Source organism: Leuciscus leuciscus (genome assembly GCF_965113295.1).
Source record: "Leuciscus leuciscus genome assembly, chromosome: 5".
NCBI classification, from domain to species: domain Eukaryota; kingdom Metazoa; phylum Chordata; class Actinopteri; order Cypriniformes; family Leuciscidae; genus Leuciscus; species Leuciscus leuciscus.
In genome coordinates, this window is record NC_138729.1 from 44,854,883 (window position 1) to 44,880,939 (window position 26,057).

Below are 26,057 nucleotides of genomic sequence, written 5' to 3' on the forward strand. Positions count from 1 at the left end.
CATAATGGAATTTACTGAAGTCGCGCGCCCAGGAGGTGACACACGTGACTAGCAGGGCGCTAGTGTCTCAGGTTACCAGAGCAACACTCGCTCAGTTAAAGGTACGTCGTGGCAGGAAGCGCCACAAAAACTCGCCCAGCTAGTTTATCCAATATCATTTTTGCCTTTATTATCATTGTTTTTATAGACCATTATTTCAAACTGGCAGCGATACGGTTATGTTATATACAAAAAAATGTAGCCTATATTATGGACACGAATATCATCTAATGTTATTATTGGTATGGAGCAGCTCCCAACTCCCAAACTACGTAACGTTACTCTTCATACTTCAGAAATGCGGAAACTGACGTTTTGCTACTGACGCACGGAACTCATGGAAATACTCGATGTGGGGGAAATTTATAAAAGGAAATCAATATAGGCCTAACGGAATATTCAATAAACTACAGGATCTCAAAGCCTGTTATAAGTAGGATCGTGATATTATCTTGTGCCAAGTGATGTAAAGCTGACCTCGCTGTCACACACACGTGTAGTAGATGCGAAAGGATGTGAACGACTTACATTAAAAACCAACTAACAAACAAACGAACATTGTAACTGACCGATAATGATCTTCACTCATCGATCGGCCTGATTAAGTCAATATAACGTTACATGTGAGATGTCGATTTAGCGCAAGCCGGCTACAGTAGTAGGCTACTTACTTTCTGGACGTGGTCATGATGAAGCTCAGTGAAGTAGTATGCCAGTAAATGAGAGGCGATCATCGTCTTCTGTCAGCTTGGGGTGTCTTAAACTTCTTAAGTGTGTTGGATGTGATCTGAACTGATTGTAAGTCACTTTGAGTGCGAGCTCATGTTCTTCAAGTTTCTCAAACTCTTTCTTGGACTTGCGCTATCCGGTACGATGATGATGATGCAGAGTGATGTCACTATTAATTCCACCCACTTCACACTAGTAATTTGAGTAGTTTTACGTCACTGAAATTCTTGCTGCTGATTGGCCGCAAAGAAGGCGTGTCAAACTTTACAGACTCTGGGACACCCCCACCCAGACTCTCAACCAAGCCCAGCATAATTTATGATATAATAAAATGATTAAATATATATATATTTAATCCAATTTTATGTAGGCTAACATATGACTTCATTTTTTAGCAGTTTGATCAAGTCATGCATAAAAAAAGACATGATAAAAATGGCAATTTACTTTAATTCAAGATCATTTGTCAGTGAAAGCTCTGGTTAAACAGCATAATGGGATGATGTTTTTATGTATTTAAGAATAAAGGAGTCTAGGTTGCAGCAAGAGTAAGTGCTCTTCATCTGAATTAGTTCATTTTGTCAGTATGACACAATAGAACTAGATGTGCAACTTGGCACGTCTCCTTGTATGACATACACAGCAATAGTTTCATTATGACTTCTTTATTAAAAACAGTCTCTTGACTTCAAACTTTGCATTTGTCCCCCTACACATTTGGGAGTCTAAAAGATGTTTTCCATATAGCTCAGACGTGATATGAACTAGAGAGAGTTCAGAAGGTCAGAAATCACTGAAAATGTGTTTAAAAAAACATGTGACCATCTTTTACAGTCTAAAAAACAGTAATGGTATTTGTTGGCAGATTCTAATTAGAATATTTGTAATTGCATATACGTTGACAACACTATGTCACTGTAGTATATAATATGAGTTAAAAAAAATTAAAAGCAACAAGAGTGTTGTACAAAAGAAATTCGTTTTTCAAGTGACTAGTGTTGTTAGTACTCCTCCTTTCACTGAAGCTCACTTTTGAAAAACCTGCAACACCACTTTGCCTACTTATTTGGGTTAGTACGATTATGAATTCACAGAATGTCTTTGGAGAGAGCTGGTCCCCTGTTATCAGATAAGCATGAATTGAGTTCCTAACATCCTACAGGCACATTAATGTAAGACAGCAGCTGATCAGATTCCAGACCCACAATTGTGCCTCAGTTGTTCTCAAAATCATTATCGTGAGGGCAACTACAGTCTCTTGCATGAGCAAGCTGTAAACTGGGGTAAAGGTATCTTTACTTGCTGAAACAAATGCAACATATTAAAGTCTTCTGTGATGAATGTTTTCATAACACTTCTTGTTTTTTCTTGTTTACATACATATATATATATATATATAAAGTAAAAGATAATAACAGCCAAAAACAGAAAAGAAAAATCTATTTGATGTCTTTCACAATTGTATCCAAGGCATTGGAAAGTATGATATTAGGCCATTGTAGTTGTGAATTATGGAGATAAATACAGACTGAGTTAGAGACATGGTTTGCTTCTTTTTTATTTCATTTTATGTTCAAAAGAAGTGTGATTAGAGTTCTTTGTTATGGGGGAAAACAGCAAATAATACACTGAATCAAATCTTTTACAGAATGGTTCAGACTGATGTATGACCGATGTATGTTGTATGATGTAAGACCGATAAGAACAGGACAACTTTATCCTCTCTCAATCTGGTGATTCCGTGATGCGTCATTAGGTTATCAATTCATAAAAGTTAGTTGTGGTTTTATGATTTAACAAGGAAGTAATGAAGATGAACAGGATGTTTACATTGGATAATTTTCAGACATCACCACACTAAGATGTTTAGTTATTTATTATTGAATTTTGCCAGGAATATTTTATGGATTATGTTTAATCCACGTTTTTATACATCTTCTCTCTGAAAAAGGATATTGTTTTAAAAAGCATACGATTAAGTAATGCAGACAAATGACTCACCAGTATGATGCATTTCCACTTAACTGGATCATAAAGGATGATTTCTTACAAAAGAAAGGTGATAGACAGTATGTGTTCAGTACAATGCCACTTGCTCAGACTGAAGGCTATAATGAGCGTATTTGTGTAAGTGTGTAATTATTTTCAGTGAATATGTTTATGACCAGTGACAATTATGTTGTACAGTTTCACTGAGTCAAGAAGTGGGGATGGATCTGAAGTAGGCTAGTATTTACTGAAAGGGAAGAAAAGCAACAACAAAATAATATGAATGATGATGCAATGTTTATGCAAATGCAATCTGCTGCAGTGCATTCATGCTTGTGTACAAAAACGTTACTTGACAGACATGAACAGCTTATCCACTGTTGTTGCTGTTGTTTAATGAAAATTGAAACACTGATGTTGAAAGTTTGAAACAAAGGAGAAGCTAAAATGAGTAAGACGGGAAGTTCAAGTGAAGTTTATAGGCTACAGTTCTTGTGACAACTTAACTTCCCCACGAAAAATTACCAGGATATCAACATTACTGCCAGCAGAGTAAGAACTTTACGTTCAATCACATGAATTCAGGATTCAGGGTAAAATGACTTTTCATGCAGATTCAATAGATATGACCCCTGCACTGCCATCTAGCGGTGAAGCCTGAAAAGCACCTAATCTACATCGGTCAGAGTGGAGTTTGTCGCACAGGTGATATCAGTTAGAATTAGATTTTTAATGAGTCATTTGACCAACTTCTAGACCAATAGATTCTACACTAGCCTATGATCAATTACAATAATTTTTTCTTTCCAAACATATAATTTGCTTTACCTGTGTTATTTTAGACTATAGGCCTGCTGAGCAATTTTCTCATTTAGTATTTTAAAGAAAATACACGAATGTCAGGTGAAATGACCGGCAAGAAGTTCAGGTCCATAGTGGGTCTCATGAAAGTCCCAGAGCGCGAGCTTATGGGCGATATTTTGTTGTGCGAGAGCGATGAACCTTCACTTCCCGTTCACGTGAATATTGGTAAATTTGTCCGTTTGGAAGACGGCCAGTACCTCGATACGGAGGACCGAGATAAAGCTGTTAAGAGACGACAGCTTGCAAACGCAAAGGAGAGACTGCGGGTGAGTGTTTGCAAAGTTCACGACAGCAAGCATAATTTTGTTTCCAGCATTTGTACATTGCTGCCCTCTTTGGGCGAGTGAAGCGCTGCAGATTTACATTAGTTCATTAGTTCACGGTGCTGTTTTACTTGATGCCAGGCATTCTGTGATGGAAACTTTACGTTTCTCGAATAAATCGACAGACTTGCAAAAAGTAATGGTAAAAATAAATGTTTTGCCCTTTTTGCATAATGTTTCCATTTACAGCTTGACTGAAAAATAAGCTACTGGTCAAAAATATTCCTTCACAACAAGTCTCATTTCATAAATGCTCTTCGCTGACTCTCTTTCCATGGTAATGATGGCTCCAAGTACACTATAACTTTTGATAAAACTTTAGGGTGCAAGGCAAGCACAACTAAAATAGCCTACTTGGAATTTGTGTAAAAAGGGCTGAATGGTTTTTACAATAAATATTGTAGTGTTTTTATTTTATCCTTTGTGATGGATTGTCGTCTTTTTAAGACTAGTCTTTCCTGGTGCAGTAAAATCATCTTAGGAGCAAGTTTCCAGTTTTAATATTTAGTAAACCATAACAAAAGAGAAAGACAAAATCCATTTGTTTCTATCAAAATGCACGTGCTAACCATGCAGACTTCTTTCAATCCTTTTGTTAACCTCGTTGTTGTTTTTTTTGTTGTTTTTTTATGGCTTTACAGAAAGATTGCAGTTCTTTTTTCTTTCTTTTTTAAGATCTCTAATTGACTTGCTGAAAGATTTGCCATTCAAAATCTCAGGGCCATTGATGGTGTAATAAAGGCCTTCCTGCTTCAGCTGGAACACTGTTCTCCTGCTTCTTTGGCATTTCAGAAAATGCATTTTTATTTTAATAACTTCAGCTTTGACAGAAATAAATGTTCAAATGGCAGGTCTTAAAGTTCCCCTGGTGAAAATCAAGCGTTTAATGTTGTCTATGTCTATGTGGTGTTTTTAATACAAACCATGTACAAATTCATAAATCAACACCATTGCTGAATATTTTCTCCTTAAAACTGCAGTGAACCAAAGACGGTCTCAAAAACATGGTTTGAAATCGCTGGTGTTTCTGACGTCACAAACTATCTTGTGTGAGTGGGTGGAGGTGGGGTTAATTAGCATTTTCATAGAACCACATATACTAAATGAGGCAAGGGTGTAGAGTTACATTCACGCTATTTCAAGGCATGAATTTTATATATATATATATATATATATATATATATATATATATATATGACATTTTGGTAATCAAAGATGTTGTTGTTGTTTTTTTTAAGGGATAAAATTACAGGGGGACTTTAAGACTAATGACCATGGACTTTTTAAGCTGTAATGCATAATTTTTTCCTTTGTTAAGCCTGCTCTCAGGACTCCAAATTGGAATTATGGAAATTTTCTAAAATCTATAGCCTAATTAGAGAGACTAGCTGACTTTCTCAGAGTTGATCTAATGCATTGTGACACATTCAATTTAATTAGTCCATGATGGTCGTTCACTATGATGCTGGGCTACAGTAAAGCATTTCTGTGTTTTCAAGTCATTATATTTTGTAAAAGAAGTATGTAGTAGATCGGGTTTGGGATGGGACTCATGGGAGGGTGAGTAAATTATGTAATTTTCTCTATTGGGTAACTTCCTTTAAAAACCAAAATACTGGTCTTGATCTACCCTATATTGTATTCATCAGGGCTGCGTTTCCCAAAAGCATCGTGAGACCAGTTTGTTCCTCAGCTCCATTTTTGTGTTATTTATTTGGTTCCCGTCAAAGATGTTGTGAAATGTTGCCTGTTAATGGTGTCATCTGCTGCTCCACTCAGGTGAGGAGCCTGAACAGCATGTTCTCGTACCTTCGCCGTATTGTGCCAGTGATGCCGCGAGATCGAAAGCCCAGTAAAGTGGACATGCTGAAGGCTGCAACGGAGTACATCCGGCTCCTCTCAGCGGTCCTCAATCACACCTCTGCCACTGTGAGTCAAGCCCCACACCATTCCCTTTTGTCCTAGAAGATATTACAAGACCATTCGTGTGTGTGTGTGTGGCAGGGAAATGGGAATGCAAATGTTTTCCTGGACACTGGAATCAACTACTCAAGCATGGAGAGTGACTCTTCTGATCTCTGGAGAATGGAGGATGTGAGTTCACTGACGAAATGTTCTAGAAGTGTGTAAAATGTGTTTTAAGTAAATGCTTTCAATCAGATGTCACACTAACATTCAAAAGTTTGGATGTTTTTGTTCCCCCTTTCTCTCTTGGCCACCAAGTATGTGTATGTTGGATCAAAAATACAGTAAATCTGTAATATTCAGTGTTGGAGTAGCTAACTGCAAGTAGTAACGCTACTAAACTACATTTTCAGTAGCTTGACTGGCGCTAAATTGCTTTTAAAGCAGTGTAGCTTTTCCAGTGAGCTAGTTATGAATATGCAAGCCAAAGATTAAAAACGCTGTCTGGGCATTTACAGGTGAATCATAGCCTTTTAAAATGAATTGTCCTGCTTTATTGCACTATATCAAATGTCTGTCTGATTTTATGATGACCTAAATCTGTTTAATCTGTCCCGCCACCGTTTTATAACGACGTTGTGTTTTGCACCATTGCTTTGTCAAAGCATCTGTCAATCATAAAAGAATCGTTCTTCATTAACAATTATTCAGTTGTTTGTAATATACAATGTCACTGTAAAAAAAAAAAAAAAAAAAAAAAAAAAAAATCTAAGTAGTTTTACTTTTTCAAAAGAGTAGCTTGACTATCTCAACTACTTTTGTAGCTTGTCAAACTACAGTTTCAGAGTAGCTTCCCCAACACTGGTAATATTGTAAAATAAAATGTTATTAGTTTTCTAGTTGAATATATTGGAGAAGAAAGTTGTATTCCTATGATGTCAAAGCTTTATTTTAAGCAAAATTAATCCAGTCTTCAGTCTCATGATCCTTCAGAAATCATTCTAATATGCAGATTTGCTGCTCAAGAAACATTTATTATTTCCTCTTCCTTTTTTCCTCTGAAATCTCTCTGCATGCTATCGCTGTATGGTTCACCTCGATCTCCTCCTCCTCAGGCTCTGGAGTTGAATCCCTTTCTATCTGAGGACGTGAGCTTGGCTGCCCCAGTGGTCACCATGGCGACAGGAGCGGACGATGACATTGATCTCAACAACATGACAGTACAGTGTGTCGTACCAATGTACATTGTTCAGGTCGGCTCAGAACAATCGGTGGTAACGAGTACACTCTCGTCTTAGTGCCTTCTTTTGGTGCTTTGAATCACTCACATTTTTCTATATGTGACATCAAGATCTTCACTTCATGCTATTTGTGCCCTTTATCACTAATATTACTAAAATATTTGAAATGTCAGCCAAGATGAGTTGGATGGTTGACTGATGCTGAGCTCTCATGAGACTTTATTTTGTTGGATTATTTATTTTTTCATAAATGTGAACTCCATTAATTATGGGAGGAAAATCTCTATAAAGTTTATTTTGAGTCTTTTCTGCTGCTTTATGGTTTACAAACATGAATAAATTGTAAATGCTAATTAATGCGTTTTAATCATTATTACAATTTTTCAACATCAAGGTTAAAAAGCCATGTGTCAAAGACTAATGAGGTTCAATATTGTCTTAGAAAATGTCTTTGCATGTTGAATTTATATAGCTAAAAAACATTTCTGCGAAAAGCTGTAAAAATCAAGTCTACGCACTTTAGTTAGAAGCCCAAGAGCTCTCTCTCTCTCTCTCTCTCTCTCTCTCTCTCTCTCTCTCTCTCTCTCTCTCTCTCTCTCTCTCTCTCTCTCTCTCTCTCTCTCTCTCTCTCTCTCTCTCTCTCTCTCTCTCTCTCTCTCTCTCTCTCTCTCTCTCTCTCTCTCTCTCTCTCTCTCTCTCTCTCTCTCTCTCTCTCTCTCTCTCTCTCTCTCTCTCTCTCGTGTTTTTTTTTTTTACTTACAATTATGCATAATTACACATCTATTGAATCATCTAAGCTTTATGCAGAACGTCACATGAACAAACATGAAACGGGTCTCATTGCATCCGTACAGTACAAACTGATAGCGATCGGCTAACCTAGCTAGTTATTTTTATTTGATTTAAAATCCCCCTGTAGTCAGTTTTATCCCTTAAAACTAATCTTTTATCACAATTACATATTTAAACGCTTTTTTCTTGAAGAAAAATTCTTAATGCTTTAAAAAGCTGTATATAAACCTACTCCCTTGCCTCATTTAGTATATGCAGTTCGATGAATATGCAAATTAGTATGGGATGAATATAGTATCAAAATGATTAACACGTGCAAGCACTATAATGCATGAACTTGATAAATGTTGCAGATATCTTTTACTATCTACAACCAAATGCCAAATTCACAAATGTGCGTCATTTAAACTAATAAGCTACAATACAACTTGTGTGTGCAAATTCCAGAAATGCATGAATGTGCAGCATTTTGTACAAATAGAGACATAGTTGTTAATACAAAACCACGATTTTGTATTAATGTAGGTCAGAATATGTGCATGCAACAAGTAAGATGTGCATTTGTGGATCAGGTGACTCGCGTGCATTCATTGACTCTTTCTGAGTCAATCCCTTCCAACCACACAACTTTGCGATGCTGTTTGCGAATGTTCGTTGGAACGATGGTTTCGGGAAACACGGACTCGTTGAACTATGCTGATAACGACGGAACTTGCCATAGTTGGGGGAAATGCACCCCAGGACAGTCATATCCAGTCAGACCGACCTTGGTCAAGTGGGGTGCACTAGAATTAGATGCCATTGCAGGCATTCTCCTGTTGTCAACTTTGTAACTTAATTACAAGACATTAAACAATGGAGATAAAGCATTTTTGTTGTCTTTTAATACATTTAATTAGTATTGCACACTGTGAACCAATCCAGTGGTGTTTTGATACGGCATTGTAGAAACAATTAGCCCTACATCCCTTTTTCTCTGCTTTTCTACAGGACATGAGGCAGTGGAAAGCTGGTACAGTGAAATTAGGACTACAACTTTAGTAGGCCGGGATTCTGCTCCAAAACAGGTGAGTCTGTCTGTAAACACTCTAGGTTGTTAAATTGGCTCTAGTCTCTTTTACAACACTGACTCCTGGTGGTTTCTCCAGGTCACCCCACACAGGTCGTGTGGAAGGACACAAAGGAGTTGGGAGTTGGACTGGCCACTGACGGGAACACAACTTTTGTGGTGGGTCAGTACCTCCCAGCAGGAAACATCAGCAATGCTGGATATTTTGAAAGAAATGTCCTAGCGGCAGGTTCCAAACTCGACTTCAAATCCACCCCATCTGGGGAGTCTGATATACATGTGCAGGGATATAATACTGAATATATTTTGTATGATTATTGTATAAAGTAGATGTAGATTGAAAGTATGACTATTTATTTTATATATATATATATATATATATATGTATATATATATATATATATATGTATATCTATGTAATTATATTTATTGTGTAATTATAAATAATATATAAATTAAAATATAATATATATTTAATATATATTCAATATAATTTAATTATATTTATTTGAACTCTTATTGTATAATGTTCACAAAGTTTTAAACATATTTTTTGGTGTTCAGCTGACAGAGTTGGACAAGCACTGCTGCTCTCAGCATCAAGTCAAACCATGAGAGTCCATGCACCATGTAAGAGTCAGTCTCCACAGAGCAGCAGCTCAGAAGGTAAGCAATGAGGACATGAATACCTTAAGAAACTATGGAGGACTATTTTTTTTTTGCCACATAAGAACATAATGCATACTTTGATGAATCAGTTCATTCAAAATTATGGAATTATGGAAATTATGAGATTATTAATCTCATTAATCTCTTTATCTCATAATTTCAATTTGTCACAATTTTGATTTAGTATGTCCTAATAAAGTTTTTTTTAAAGTTTTTTTATTATGTAGCAGAAATGGACTTCCACAAGAAACAGAATTGTTTTTTTTTATAGTAGGTTTACTATGAGTAAACTATTATAACCCTTTTCTGATCAGCACAGCACACTATTGTTTACTTTAATAAAACAATGCTTATTTTTTTTAAGTGGTTTTGCATCTATTTAAATTCAGCTGAATAAATGCAGCATAAATGCTTCCTTTCATGCCAACATGTACTTACTCAAACTATTAGTTTGAGAAAATCAGCTCCTACAAAGACTGCTTTGTGGAACACTTGCAATTAAACATAATAAAGACACACAGTCAGGTCCATTGTTTTCATTTTGCAGCACTATTTGATGTATAAAGCTGTGCACAAACTTATTTGAAATCATGTAAAAAGTGACGTCAAAAAGACCAAAGCCTTAGTTTCAACTCAAGTCTCTTCAGCTCTTCTCTTCTCTTAACAGCTTTTTCTTTTCCTTTGATAAAGGTGAGATCTTGTCCCAGTTTCGTCAGTCACTGCTTGAAGCTCAAAATGATTACCGGCGGCAACATGGGGCACGGCCTCTCTCGCTGTGCCCCATCCTCAGTAAAGAGGCTCAGGATTGGGCAGCACATCTGATTAGCATTAACGCCCTGAAGAACAGCGGCAAAGATCACGGAGAGTCTTACAAATGGACATCCAACATGGTGCATCCAACAGGTAAAGTGGTTATTCCCGCAAATTGGGTCTCTATATAAAAAACTATAGCACACCAGAATGATAAAGTTAATAAAAAAACTATTAATTTTATATATTATATATATATATATATATATATATATATATATATATATATATATATATATATATATATATATATATATATATATATATATATATAGGAAAAGAGGTTGCTGAATCATGGTAAAAGGAAACTGTAAAGTACAACTTTGCAACTCCTGGCTTTCAGAGTGGAACTGGTAGGTTATTCATTTTGCACTCGTATCAACTGAAGAGGTTAAATGGTTAAAGCTGTAAAATATTATAGCAAATATCGATTCAATATGTATGTTTATGTTATATATATCAGACAATATATATCACAAACCATAAAATAAAAGTTTTTTTTCAGGTGTAAATTTTTTATGTGCACAGGTAACTTCACCCAGATGATCTGGAGGTCTACAGACCAGGTTGGGGTCGGCCTGGCATCAGATGTAAAAGGAAAGTTCATCACTGTGGCCTTTTACAAACCTGCTGGCAACATCACCAACCCTGGTTACTTCCAGGATAATGTCAAACCTGCTGGGAGGTGATCTGCTGAATAAGAAAGATTAAGAAGGTTTATCCATTTTTACTAATGAACAAAAATTATTAAAAAAAATCTGAATGTGGGAATTTATTAAACAAAGTCAGTCAACAGAATATATTGCATGTACAAATACATCAGTTCACAAATGTCAACTGCACCTTTGACAATATGCTTGTTTTAATGGTTCTGATATACATAAATAATTTGCTACGGTGATATCCACTCATTGACTATAATAAGAGATAGAGCCCTATCTTGCACCCAGCGCAATTGACTTTGTACGCCGACGCATGTATCATTCCTATTTTGCACCCGACGCACAGAGGACTTTTCCCTCGACAGATGCGCGTACGTCGGTAAATTAAGGAATGAACTTGCGGTCCCGGGGGCGGTTCAGCGAAAAGAGGAGGCGTGTTCCGGCGCAAACGTTCCCTGGTGCTATTTTGCTGTCCCAGAAAACAATTCCGCCACAGACCAAAAAACTAGTCAGTGGTGCGTTTTCAGTGGCGCATTCAGATGCTATTTTAAGGGCGCATGCTTGGCCCTTAAATATGTGAAGAAATAGGCATAAATCTAGCTTACACATTTACCAAAATTAAATTTTCAAGTAGTGAGTAGTTGTATACTCACTACAAAAAACTAGACTACACCACTGATTCTAACTGCAAAAGAACAAGGATATAAACATATTAATCTATTTATATTGATCCTTGGCCATGAAAATAGTGCATACAGTTGAATGAGGCAACAGATACAGTGTGGGGAGTTTCTAGTACTGCTGCTGTTTCTATAGAGCTGTTTTTGTTGTGCATGGAGGAGGATGTTTTCCAGCTAGGTTATCTTTCCTCCGAGGGATCACCAGCAACAGTAAGGGAATGAAAACAGGATCAAGCCTTGCCAAAATAACCTGTACACTTTGTGTCTGGTACACGAGACTAAAAAATATTTCTATATTTATGTGTCTAGTCAACCTACCAATCACAGCTAGGTAAGCAAGATGATACGCACCTTTGTACGAACAACAGTGTTTCCACAACTCGGCGGTTTGTAGGCTTCCAAGTCATGGACCCGTGTATATATCTATAGTCATGGAACCAGCCATTTGTGAACTGAACGTGGGCTTCCATAGATTTATAATTACGAAACTGAGCCTCGGAATAAGCACTCACACCACAGACTAAATATACAAAAATATCTGGAAATGTCAGAGAAGGTAAATCGTCAGGGTCTCGAGTATATTCTCTTGCAGGCACCTCATACGGATCCATATTTCCGATCAATGACATATTTTCCATGTACCGTTTTCTTGCGCAGTGACGTCGGTTGCCAAGCCCTATACAAAACGGTTTCTGTGTGAAATTTAATTTTGGAACGACTTAAACTAAATGAGATTTACTACAACAAAGCAAAAGGTGCTTTTTTATAAGGTCAAGGAAAAGGAGGATTGAAGAAGGGGAGCAGAACTCTGTCTATTTTTTCGGCTTCGAAAGATATCATGGGAAATTTAATTTAATCCAGCAATTTAATATTAACGATACTGTAACTGATAATTCGAAGAGCATAGCTGTTTTCTGTGCGGACTTCTATAGAAATGTATACAAGTCCAAATATTGCCAATCAACCACTACATTCTTGAACTCTCTTATCGTCACTCCAATCTCTCAAGATTATAGGAAACTCTGCGATGACCCTATAACCTTGCAGGAAATTACTTTTGCAATTGAACATTGTAAAACTAACAAATCTCCTGCATGGTGTTGATGGCCTCTCTGCAGAGTTTTATCAGGCTTTTACACAAGATTTAGCTCCCTTTCTACTTGAAGTAATATTAGAAAGTGTTGGAAAAGGTTCTCTACCTGCTTCGCTAACCCAAGGCTTAATTACGTTAATCCCCAAACCCAAAAAGGATCCACTGTTTATAGATAATTGGCGACCTACTTCATTGCTGAACACTGACTACAAAATGTTTGCCTCAATTTATTGCAAAACGATTAAAAAAAATGGTTTAGACCCTATTATTGATGAAGTCCAATCAGGATTCATGAGAAAAAGACACATCTCAAACAATATTCGGCTTGTCTTAGATATAATTGATTATTTTTATGCCCTGGTGATAGTTTTATCTTTTTCTTGGACTTCTATAAAGCCTTTGACACAGTAGAGCATAACTTTATATTTCAAACTATTGAAAAATTTGGTTTTGGTGTTATCCTCACCCAACTAGCAGATGATATACATTATTTAAAAAAAATGCCAGCCAAGTGCCAATCGCTATCAAAACAATAGAATTATTTTCTGCAGCTTCTGGACTGCTTAAATCTGAAGAAGTGTGAACTTTTTTTCCCTTAAAGAAAGCGACATCTCCCAGATCTGTAGCATATCAATCAAAGATAAGGTCACTTATCTAGGGATTACTATAATGAAAAATGAGGAGGAGAGATGCTCTGTTAACTTTAATTTGATTAGTGATAAGACAAAGAAAAAGCTAAATCAATGGCTGCAGAGGGATTTATCCTTGAAAGGACGAGTATTGCTGACAAAGGCAGAAGGTTTATCCCGTCTTGCAGCTATCCCCTTGTTTGTCAACAAAAAGCTCTGTAATTCCATTGATAATTCACTGTTCAATTTTATTTGGAAAAACAAGACGCATTATGTGAAAAAATCTGTTATTATGAACACCTTTGAACGTGGTGGTCTAAACTTTCTTGATTTTACAACCCTTAATCATACTTTTAAAATAAATTGGATAAAGCATTTTCTAAAAAAATCCCACATCTACATGGAATTTTATACCTAATTATATTTTCTCTAAGGTTGGTGGTCTAGAATTTTTACTTTTATGTGATTTATAAAATAGAAAAAATCCCCTTAATTTCTCCCCACATAGGTGCTTCATCTGGAATAATCGTCTTATTAAATTCAAGAATAAATCCTTATTTTATAAAACTTGGTTCAATAATAACATAATTCTAGTATCCCAACTATTAAATGATAATGGATCATTGCTGAATGATTCTGAATTCCTTCACACTTTTGGCATTTCCAATCACCCCAAGAGAGTTTGCAATTGTTATGGATGCCATCCCATCTGGTATTTTAACTCTCTTAAAAGGGGCTGGAAAACCAGATTGCCTACCAGATTTGGACCCTAAGTTGACCTCAGTTCGTAATATTTGTTTTGCAACCACAACGAGGAATAATAATCGTAACATTCGCTCTTTATTCCAGAGAGATGTCACCAGCACCCCTAATGTTGTTCCCTATGGTCTAACTTTGTTGACAACCTGAATTGGGGGAATATATGGAACCTTCCTTACAAATACCTCCTTACGAATAAAGTAAGAGAAGTCTCTTTCAAAATCATACATGGGTATTATCCTGCTAAGCATTATCTCCTTAGGTTTAAGCTTGACATATGTGTTAACTGTTCTTTATGTGGAATATGTCCAGAAACAATGGTACACCTGTTCTGGCAATCATCACTTCACTACACCATCACTTTCTGGAAAGATCTGTCCCGATACATTACTGTTAAACTTCTTGCTGAAAGATGTACTGTTTGGTTTCCATGATAATAAAAGTAAAAAACAGAAAGAAATATACCTAATTAATCTATTGATCATTTTAGGGAAATATCATATTCACAAAGCCAAATTTAGTAATTCTAAACCTTCTTTTATTGCTTTTGGTAAGGAGATGGAACAGTAGGCTACATCAAATCCATCCATGACTAAAAAAATAAGAAGGCTGCTAAAACCATTCAGTTATGCTCTCTCTTTAATGTATTTATTTGAAACTCCCCCTGGCTCTGCTCTTGTCTCTGTGTATATATATATATATATATATATATATATATATATATATATATATATATATATATATATATATATATATATATATATATAATATTATTTTTTTTGTATTAATGACTCTATTTGTGTGTTCTTACTGCTTGTATCGTAAAGATTTAATAAAGATACAAAAAAAAAAAGGTTTCTGTGTGAAATGTGATCCGCGTTGTAACCACTGGCAACAGATTACAACATCCCTAATCCAATCAAAAGCAGAAGCTCCAACAGAGCGCGTGTTCCTCGACCAATCAAAGGCGGACGGATAATGATTGACGTATCGTTCATCCACCTGTGTTTGAATCGGTTTGAATGCGAGGGTTGGCGTCATATAAAACTGAAAACCGTTCACACTGGGCTTTAATGCAGAGTTTAGACGACGCGCGTTTGGAGAGAGTCCACTACGTTTGTTTTTTAAATAAGAAAGTGCTTTTTCCTTAACGATTCAACATGAGAGAAATTGTTCACCTGCAAACTGGTCAATGTGGAAACCAAATCGGTGCCAAAGTGAGTAAAGAGGGTCGCAGACCGGACGAGAAGCGCCGCGTCCCGTCGCGTCTAGGACAACTCGAGGTATCGCACACCGGACTCGCGCTTTCTCAGTTTATGGCCAGTAATATTGTTATTATTAAGAACATCATGGAATTAAGATAGTGTCTGTACTATGATGTACAATTAAATACAATCGTTGCTAAGTCTGCAGACTGCAGTCTGAACACTTTACCTCAGAGCGTCCGTTAACTGAATGAATTGAAAATATCTCCTGAAAATCCGATAACATCACAAGTTTTCATCCACGCAGCTGATTTCTTTAAATGAAAGTAAAACTAAATGTACATTGCAGCACAGGGTGAAGTCAGTATATACATTAATGACGATTGGAGACAAAAAATGGCGCACATGGCGCGGCAGGATTTTGAACAAGGTCCTGAGCCGTAGCTGGGCGCCGCCGGTGTGTGTACACTCATAGAGAATAATGTGTTCGAATACAGTCCGGTGTGCGGACGAGAAGCGCAGCGCCACGTCTTTAAAATTCGAACACCTTATTCTCTATCACGGTTCTGATCCACTTGTGGAGGTGTAAAGTCAAGGGAGAAGCGCATAGTGAGTCATAAAGTTGCTCCTGCTCCTAGCTCATGGACAGCTCCTACTCATGCTCTCCGTCTCTGCAAGATTCGGAAGGGAATGATTCAGATTTCTCTTGGCACAGCTACTAGAAGACTGTCAGACAGGTTGCTCACCTCACATCTACGTCATCAAGCTCAGTTTTGAGTCTGCGCGGTATGCCATCAGGAAGTGAGTGCTTCTAATTTGCTTCACCTTTCTCCATTGAAGTCTATGGGGTCGCTGTGTCCAGTTTATATACTGTCTATGGTCAAAAAGCTGGCCGATGCCCATCTTTATGCAAATTAATTCCATTGAACGCGATGCGACTATCCAATAGAAGTAGAGCATATGGAGACTGGGGGGAAGTCTCTCGCAGGTCCTCTGTTTTAGACATCCTAGATCCTACTACAAAAATGCGAGTAGAAAATGGAGGAGAAATTGATTGTGGCGGTTGCAGGTTTCCCGAATTTATACGATCCATCTTTGTTGTCCTATAGGGACAACGAACAACGAAATTCTGCCTGGAGAAGGGTGGCAGAGGTCGTTGGAGTCCCTGGTGGGTTTTATGAGTTTGTACTGTGTTAAATAAAATGTTAATTCAACCGATGAGTTATAATGGTAGCAGACGGCACATGTGCATCTGCAGAAACGAGTTCATAGGCTAGTAGTATTTATGATAGTTGGTAGGTAGAGAGATTTTGATGGACTTTTACAAAAACTAGATGTACCGCATCGCGGTACAAAATATGACCGCCGCTCAGGCCTGCACTGGCTTTCCACAAAAATAAATGACGTGGAGTAATTTGGCTGTATTGCGTGTTTATGTATATACCTAAAAAAAGTAATAGTATGTGCATGTCTGTCTGTGTGTGTGTGTGTGTGTGTGTGTGTGTCTGTGTGTGTGTGTGTGTGTGTGTGTGTGTGTCTGTGCGTGTATGTATGTGGCGAGTGGCCCCCGGGGCCAACGAAATTTTTCCGTAGAAGTCTAGTGGGGCTACATGCCCACCAAATTTCATGTTCCCCGGTGTTTCGGTGTCCCTGGTATCGTTGACGAAAAATTTCCGGGGGCCCCAGCGCAGGGGGGGGAAGTGGCCCCCGGGGACCAAACGAAATTTTTCCGTAAAAGTCTAGTAGACCAACATACCATAAAAATGTCTTCATCCTCGGTGCCACGGTTCAGGTAGTTATTTAGGAAAAACTGCATTTTTTTGGGTTTGGGGGGGCCCAGCGCGGGGGGGGAGTGGCCCCCGGGGACCAAACGAAATTTTTCCGTAGAAGTGTAGTGGGGCTACATGCTCACCAAATTTCATGTTCCCCGGTGCTTCGGTGTCCCTGGTATCGTTGACGAAAAATTTACGGGGGCCCCAGCGCGGGGGGGGGAAGTGGCCCCCGGGGACCAAACGAAATTTTTCCGTAAAAGTCTAGTAGACCAACATACCATAAAAATTTCTTCATCCTCGGTGCCACGGTTCAGGTAGTTTAGAAAAACTGAATTTTTTTGGTTTTGGGGGGGCCCAGCGCGGGGGGGGAGTGGCCCCCGGGGACCAAACAAAATTTTTCCGTAGAAGTCTAGTGGGGCTACATGCCCACCAAATTTCATGTTCCCCGGTGTTTCGGTGTCCCTGGTATCGTTGACGAAAAATTTACGGGGGCCCCAGCGCGGGGGGGGAAGTGGCCTCCGGGGACCAAACGAAATTTTTCCGTAAAAGTCTAGAATACCAACATACCATAAAAATGTCTTCATCCTCGGTGCCACGGTTCAGGTAGTTATTTAGGAAAAACTGCATTTTTTTGGGTTTGGGGGGGCCCAGCGCGGGGGGGGAGTGGCCCCCGGGGACCAAACGAAATTTTTCCTTAGAAGTCTAGTGGGGCTACATGCCCACCAAATTTCATGTTCCCCGGTGTTTCGGTGTCCCTGGTATCGTTGACGAAAAATTTAAGGGGGCCCCAGCGCGGGGGGGGAAGTGGCCCCCGGGGACCAAACAAAATTTTTCCGTAAAAGTCTAGTAGACCAACATACCATAAAAATTTCTTCATCCTCGGTGCCACGGTTCAGGTAGTTATTTAGGAAAAACTGCATTTTTTGGGGTTTGGGGGGGCCCAGCGCGGGGGGGGGGAGTGGCCCCCGGGGACCAAACGAAATTTTTCCTTAGAAGTCTAGTGGGGCTACATGCCCACCAAATTTCATGTTCCCCGGTGCTTCGGTGTCCCTGGTATCGTTGACGAAAAATTCAGTAAGGTGACAAAAAAAAAAAAAAAAAAAAACTTTGACAATCCCTATATGACCGCTTAATAAATGCATAAATACATAACTCATGACAGATCTAACCATTTGAAATGGGCATATCAATATGCAGCTTAAAGCAAAATTAAAATAATAGCTTAATACCAATAATTAGCATTAGATGCACAGACAGATTCATAGCCTGTAATTTTCTCATTCTCTAATAATAGTAAAAATATATGTATGTGTGTCGGTCAAGGTGGAAGAGCTTTAGGGACCAGTACACCAGGGAAAAGAGGAAGGAGAGGGAGAGGAACAGGAGTGGGGCTGGGGCCTCATCTGCTCGGCCATGGAAATATATGGCTGTGATGGGGTTCTTGGCACCCATTCATGAAGGGTAGGCCAACCACCTCCAATCTGCCCCGCCAAGCTACCCCTGCCACACTCCCCCCAGCTGCACCCATCCCTTTGGTTAACTCCCCTCCAGCTTTACCCACCCACCCCGCTATTTTCAACACCCCCAGCTGCACCCAGCCCCCCACCAGCACCTACCCTGTCGGCTGCACCCACCCGCACCTACCCTTACCCCGCCACCTGCACCTACCCCTACCTGGAGGAGGCAGGCCCTTCCACCTCTCATTTCAGGCCGCAGATGAGGAAGAAGAGAGGGACGACCATGTCTGTGTTTGAGCGGGAGCTCTTAAGTACACTCCAGGAGGCTCATAATATGGAGCCGACACCACCTCCTCCTCCTCCTCCTCCTCAAGTAGCTCTGTCTGTAGCTGATGAGGATGAGATTATTTTAATTATTATTATTTTTTTTATTTTTTTTGCCTCTTGCCCGACATTCGTCGAATGACCCTGGCCAAGAGGGCCGAGGTTCAATTTTAAATATATTCCTTTGTGTATGAGGCGGATATGGAGGGAAGGGAGTAATTTTATTTAAAATGTTACTTATGTTCATGTTTGTGTTGGACATTATACATATTTATATTTAATATTTTTAGTTTATTTTGTTCAAAAAGTTCATATTTATATTTAAGTTAATATTTTGTTCAATGAGTTCATATTTATATTTATTATTTTAAGTTTATTTTGTTCAATAAGTTCATATGTTGTTCAATAAGTTTTTATTTTGTTTAATGTAATAAAATTTTGTTCAATAAATAATAAAAAAAATTAAATGGTGTTAATGACTATCGTTCTCATCAGTGTTCATTGTTCTGTAGCGTTTATACTTGCTGTGCACATTTGCTAAGCCGATATAGATGGATAGATTTATTGCAACTGTACAAGTACAATGGAATGTTGTTTGGATGAATCCTGTTGATACCCACATTAAAAAAAAAGATAAACTTCAGAGGTACAACTAATAACTAAACCATAAAATTAACTTTATTTTATTTAGTTAATAAATAACTAAACTAAAATCTGATTCTGATGTTTAGTTAATAACTAAACTAAATCTTTAGTTACCTAGATTTAGTAACTAAATCTACCATTTATTAGTAGATAAATGATTATTTATCTACTAATAAATAACCATTAATAACTAATGGTTAGCTAAAATAACTTTTTTAATAACAACCGTTTTTTTATGAAAAAAAGATAACTGATGATATATGTATTATATATACACAGAATGAAGAGTTTGACAAGGTTGAGTTAGAACAGGTGAGTTGTCACAAAGGGTCAGGGGAGGTGTCTAGTAGTGTAACATCCCTGTGAAGTTTATTTATTGTGGTTGTTCAGGCTAAAAGGGCTCTATGTTTTTCATAACAGTGGGAGTGGGGTGAAAATGCTGTGTGAAGGGCAATAGGGTCTGGCTGCAGACTTACGGGCGAGTGAGTGGAGCTCCACTCAATAGCGGAAATACGTCACCTCCACTGCGCCCGAGTGGATATATAAACGTCACCTGACTGTCTATGAAAATATCGAAGCGTTATACTAAGCTTTTACGTTTTATGACTTTTTAAAATATAATATTATAGTAAAAATTATTTCAGAATTTTCTATTTAAAGCAAAATAACGTACAAATCAACCAATGTAAAATAATGAAGAATAATTTCCAGTTAATTTAATTGTTTTTTAAAAGAAAAAGAAAAAAAATATTTTGACAACACACTTGAACTAAGTACAACCAAAATTGTAACATTAAAGACACATTGCATGCACACACACTTCACTGTTCAAGACCTCCATCGCCCAAAAAGCAGTCCCAGCTACAGTAGCCAGGGTTGTCATCTGAGGAGTAAAACCCCAAAAGCACTCCCCGTTGTCCATTTCCCTGGTAGCCAGACCCACAGTCTTTGTAAAGCTGGCTGCATTGTAGGCGGCTGCATCTAGAGATGGTGTACGGCTTTCTGTAGCTTTGACAGTGTCTCTTTGAAAGTCTTTTCCAATTCACTACACCTGTTCAATATCAAAATGACAATGACAGTCACACAATTCAGACAATAAATGAACAAATCTTTAACTGTCAAAAGTTTCAAGTTAGGGAAATGGAAGAGAGTGAGATCAACCTAGCCTAATTGTTTAGACAAAAAACAAGATGGGGCAACCACACTTGTTGAACTCGCTATCAAGCCATCTGAAGTATGCCTCCTGCTGAAAATGTTGTTAAATGTCTGGCATGTCAGAGCCAGCCTCAGGATTGCAGAGCAGCCGTCTTCTAGAACTACGAAGACAAGGATCCTCTGGAGAATGTCATCGGGCAACTGTAGATATGAAACATGATTTAATATGGAGTCATTTCAAGCCATTTCATCAACATTAAAGTGAATATGAACACATACCTGCAAAATGTCAGTGGCCACTGCACCATCCTGTGAAACCCTTTTAATCTTTGCTGGGAGTGTAGGTACCTTCAAAAAGTAAAACATAGAAAAACAGATCGTTTAAGAAACAGCTGCACATTTATACATGCTACTTTCAATACTTTTTACTGAAATATTACCAAAGTGCTGTGTCTCATTTTCCTAGGGACACGGAAGACAGGCAGAAGACTCCCATCCCCCATCTTCCTGCCTTCCTGTGTAAAATGTGCAAATCTTCGACCATGTCTGTAATTGACATTGACCAAATATATTCATCATGCTTTCCCACTTTGACAGTAGTATCTATTAATGTACTACTTTTCATTTCACAAACCATACCCCTCAATCTCAAGGTTCTCCAGCAAAACCTTGCACCACCAACTCCTCAGATATGGCATGTCAGACTGAAGATAAGAACAGTTGTAATGTAATACACCACAATTAACATTAAACATCTTTGTCAACACCAAGACTGCACTTACGGTGGTGAAATCAAATGCTCCCTCCATAGTTATGTACTAGGTATACTGTAAAGGCAGAAAGGCTGTTATGTTGCCATGTCATTTGTATGAGCATAAATTCACCAAGATTAATAAAAATGGACAATGGATGTTGTGTGGACATCACTAAACATCCTGAAAATGAACTTGGCAACTCACCATAACCATAAATAAGCCACAGTCAATCCCAAAATGTTGTAGGGGTAGCCCCTGTTTGAAGAAAGAACACCCATTATGAAGAATTTAAAATGACTATCAACCTTATACAATGTTCTTGTGCCTTTTCATTGCAAATTATTATTACCTCAACATCCAGGCCTGACTGTTCTTCCCATGGCCCAGCCATGAGCTTTTGTGCAACAGCCCTGATAAAAATCAAGACAGTGTTACGAAGAATACTTGCAATTTAAATACACACAGTACAATTCAGCTGGGGAACACAAACCGTTTCAGAAATGCAGCATACAATTCAAAAATTGGTTGAACATGAAATGCCAACAATGCTTACATCCTCTGAACGTGAGGTACTATATAGTCGAAGGAACGAACGCGACTGACGAGAGCAGTTGTATATAAACGTGGGCAAGTCAGAAGAACACGACTGCCAAAAGTAGTTGCATTAATGTGGGCAAGTCAGGGGAACGTGACTGCCGAAATATATCATCATGTTGTAACCTCAATATGTCTCGGTAGGGCTTGTAGCCAAAGCCTTGTTCCCACTGTGCAAACAGCGAATCGAGGAACAGTATTCCTCTTTTGAGTGGCATCATCACCTATGAGAATAGTCTTGGCAATGAGTTAACCTTTCATGTGTAATATTCCAATAAGTGTTGTAAAAAGGAATCTTCATATGCTTCTTTTCCACATTAACAGTATAGCTTGACAAACTTTCTTTGAAAGCATGCATTACTTTACATATAGCAAAAAATGGTCTTGTGTCCACAGCGGGAATATAAGTGCATCTTTCTCGGTTGAGTCAACCTTAAAAGAAAGCAAGGTATGCTGTTAATTCAAATCAGTTTAATTATTGCTGTCAACTCTCTACAATGCGAGCAAATCACTCGCATATGCAAGTAAATTTCACTCTGGGCGACTATTAGACAATTAAAAATTAAAATTACTTGCCAATGGCTATTCTATTGCCAAGGTGTGTGTAGAGGGTTGGCTGTACAAATGGGTAGCCATGTCGAAGTGATCTGATCTGACGTGTAAGCAGACTGGTGCATAGATATATACACACTAGATGTCGCCTTGTCTACGGCAGTTCATTGGAACGAATGTCTTAAAGGCGACATCTAGTGTATATATCTATGCACCAGTCTGCGTACATGTCAGATCAGATCACTTCGACATGGCTGCGTATAAAAGGTAAAAACGATATAAATACTGTTCGTTTTCTCACACAAACCGCTCGTTTCGTGTCTTAGGCCATCAATGTGTACTTACGATGGGGAATTGTTTAATTTGGACGACGGGGAATTGTTTTAATTTGGACTCTGTGCTTGTGTTTTGAGATAATGACCATAGACCTGCATTATATGACTGTCAGACAAGAACGGTTTGACCTAAAAATATAAAAATTGAAACTACTGCGGAAAAAAAGACACCTACATCTTGGATGCCCTTGAGGTAAGCTAAAACATACCAAAAATTAATTTCAAAGTGAACTATCCCTTTAACATTCCAACAAAGTCTTTCACCCACCATTGAGTCCATTTCCCTGTTTAGACCTAAAGATAACAGGTTATCCTTGGTCAAACATGTAGGGCCATCCTTAATCATAATTTTATTGGCAGGCCTACCCTCATCCAGAACATAGCTGACCTACAAGTAAGACAAATTAAAAGTAGCATTAAATAATAATAATAATAATACAATCAACAATATCAACAAAATCCTTTAATTACTTCAATGGAAGAAGAAGAAGAAATTAAATTCTGTCAAATAAGCTATGCATTTATGTACCAGCTGTTCCTGGAGGGGATGATCTCCTCCAGCTGCCCACATTGTTCTGCAGGGCCTGAGGTTGCTGGTGGCAGTAAGTGTTAAACAATGCTGCCCACAATGGTGTGAAGGGCCAACATCTACAAGAAAAATGAAACAGTTAGTCTTATGAATGCTAATATACATTAATCTCACTGCATTTGATCTGACAGTAGCATTCAACTATTCCCAATATTAAACTCCCTCCCAGTTAGTAGGCATTAGTTATTTCAACTCATATTCATAGTGCTCACTTTGTGTGGGTGCTTCATCAGTGGGTGGTTGTGCAGCTATGCTTTCAGTTGACCTTGGCTCGGCTGGAGTGAGTTGAGATCCTTAAGGTTTTGAGTACAACAACATTTGATGTTATGAACCAATTAAATGACTAGAATATGCATTTCAGTGAAGTTTTTAACTTTTAGACAAAACAATTACGTCACATGGGTCAAGATTAATTACATGACTGACTTTGTATGATCATTAATGTTAAAGCAATTTACTTGTTGCTGAAGATGCCTGAGCCACCACATTTGTGCTTCGTCGTTTTGATGCATCACCTATGACAGCTTGTCCCAAAGTAGACAAGGTGATGGTGTTTAGAAGTTCAAGCCGACATCCAGAGTTTAACTGCCTCTCCAGAAGTGCTCTATTTGTTGAGGTGTTATGACGATGGATAACACTTCTCATAAGAAATGCATGGGTTGATGGAGTCATGTTATTGAAGAAGTAGTTGCTTTTACGCATTTTGGCAAAGAACTGCTCGGCAACTTGGCTATTCAACCACCCTTTCAGCTCAGGGACAAGTTGGATCCTGTGTAGTATGTCCTTTGGATCTGTGGCGTTCTGCTCATGGAAGCGGTCATATAAGACATAGTGCTCAGATGATTCAGTGACCGGATGAGCATTATCCTCCCCACAGTGCACACTTTCATGTAGCCATGGCAGTGATACCAGCAATTTTCCATTCCTGGCAGCCTTCACATTCTCTTCTGTGGGCTCAAACAGTCTGCCCTCAAAAGGCTGGAAAGGCAGTGAATGAGGAACCCGCAAATTGGTGTGTGTCGCCAAACCTCTTGCGAAATCAAAACACAGACATTTGGAAGGTGCTTCCAGGAGAGTAACAGGTCTGCAAAGTCCCTGGGACTTTCAGCACGTAGATTAAATTTGATGCTGTATATAATGCCATGTGGGCAAAGTATTACAGACCATCCACCTGAAATTAAAGATTCAAAAGATTGTAAAGTGTGTAACGTACAACAACTTAATACCATAGTTTAGAGAGCGACACAAACTTACCAGATGCACCCATGCTTTGGAAGATCTTGTCATATGTTTGTCTGCTCTTCATGTTCTCCTTCAGTCTTGTTATGAGATCAAGGCGGGAGCCCTTGGTGTCAATTTTTGCAGGCTTTGCACAAAACTCCAACCTGATAATATTTATGACAAACTGTAAACAGAACATTTACTGGACACTTTCTTACCCCTCAAACCCAGAGAGCTTCATCACATGGCAACATCACCTTTTGTTTTGCCAACTCATCAATCAGATGGTCCTCAGCTGTGCTTCAGTTGAAGAGGGGCATGTTCTCACTTTTTTAAACTCTGTGTTAAGAACAGTGCCCCTTCGACGCATTTCACTCCCAATCCAGGGTGCCCAGTGTTCGTAGCTTGGACTGACAGAGAAAGGGTTGTTTGCACTGCCTACAAAATGTGATGCATTATTTGTAATCCAAACTGTGTTTACAATGTAGAATCTGATGAAATTAAGGGTGTATTCACACCTGCCTTGTTTGGTTCGATTGAATCGAACTCTAGTTCGTTTCCACCCTTGGTTTGGGCAGGTGTGAATACAGCAATCGAACTCGGGTGCGGACCAAACAATCGAACCGAGATCCAGCTGAAGAGGTGGTCTCGGTACGGTTCCAAACGAACTCTGGTACGGTTCGTTTACGATGTGAACATGAACCGACCCAATTGCAAGAAAGCACTGCGCCTTTACGTTCATTTAATTATTTGACTGCTCTTATGCTCTTATGAGGATACTTAACACAGCGGACATTTTGGCATAATGGTTTGTGTTATTGTTCGTTCCAGTGCGAAAGAGAATTCCAGTCCGGCGCGCTGTCTGGCCACACGATACTGTTGCGCGTCTTTCTGTGCGTCGTGTGTGCATCATTGGAATGGAATGAATGAATGAGTGTGTGCATCAGGACATTCACATACAGAGCGTTCTCTTTAGTCTAATCGCGCATAAATGCTTGACGGAACCGTCTTGCAGCACATTGTCGTCTTCTCAATCCGAATTACAACATCGTATAGAATGATGACATTGTATCATATGATACTCATTAGTTTCTTCATATTGCGTTTGTAGAGCATAACACAAAATCAGTAAAAGAACAAATATTGCAGTACGAAATATCTCCATGCTGAGCCTTTTTTTTGCACTTCCTGATTTCCCTA

The 26,057-nt window shown here is 38.5% G+C and overlaps 2 protein-coding genes and 4 long non-coding RNA genes across 6 annotated transcripts in view; 3 read left to right on the plus strand and 3 right to left on the minus strand.

Annotated features, from left to right (window-relative positions):
* Positions 1–927, minus strand: part of hk2 (hexokinase 2) — a 69,515-nt gene extending 68,588 nt beyond the window's left edge. Inside the window, exon 1 of the mRNA XM_082170219.1 lies at positions 711–927. Within this exon, the coding sequence (XP_082026345.1) occupies positions 711–773 (63 nt within the window). The 5' untranslated portion in view covers positions 774–927. The remainder of the gene's footprint in view (positions 1–710) is intronic.
* Positions 928–3,202: 2,275 nt separating this feature from the next.
* figla (folliculogenesis specific bHLH transcription factor) lies at positions 3,203–7,742 on the plus strand. Its single transcript, XM_082170388.1, has 4 exons — positions 3,203–3,887; positions 5,724–5,873; positions 5,949–6,038; positions 6,965–7,742. The coding sequence occupies exons 1-4, from the start codon at positions 3,654–3,656 to the stop codon at positions 7,145–7,147; spliced, it is 657 nt and encodes a 218-aa protein (XP_082026514.1). The 5' UTR covers positions 3,203–3,653; the 3' UTR covers positions 7,148–7,742.
* A 1,787-nt stretch (positions 7,743–9,529) lies between these two features.
* LOC309498186 lies at positions 9,530–10,786 on the plus strand. The gene is made up of 3 exons (XR_014205873.1): positions 9,530–9,617; positions 10,311–10,523; positions 10,706–10,786. It is a non-coding gene; the product is annotated as an uncharacterized lncRNA (long non-coding RNA).
* Positions 10,787–15,329: 4,543 nt separating this feature from the next.
* LOC309498187 lies at positions 15,330–19,457 on the plus strand. The gene is made up of 3 exons (XR_014205874.1): positions 15,330–15,470; positions 16,568–16,626; positions 18,554–19,457. It is a non-coding gene; the product is annotated as an uncharacterized lncRNA (long non-coding RNA).
* A 1,457-nt stretch (positions 19,458–20,914) lies between these two features.
* LOC309498482 lies at positions 20,915–21,354 on the minus strand. Its single transcript, XR_014205964.1, has 3 exons — positions 21,252–21,354; positions 21,091–21,159; positions 20,915–21,012 (listed from the first exon to the last, which is right to left on the minus strand). It is a non-coding gene; the product is annotated as an uncharacterized lncRNA (long non-coding RNA).
* A 1,973-nt stretch (positions 21,355–23,327) lies between these two features.
* LOC309498116 lies at positions 23,328–24,068 on the minus strand. Its single transcript, XR_014205858.1, has 3 exons — positions 23,849–24,068; positions 23,577–23,695; positions 23,328–23,435 (listed from the first exon to the last, which is right to left on the minus strand). It is a non-coding gene; the product is annotated as an uncharacterized lncRNA (long non-coding RNA).
* Between the last annotated feature and the right edge of the window lie 1,989 nt (positions 24,069–26,057).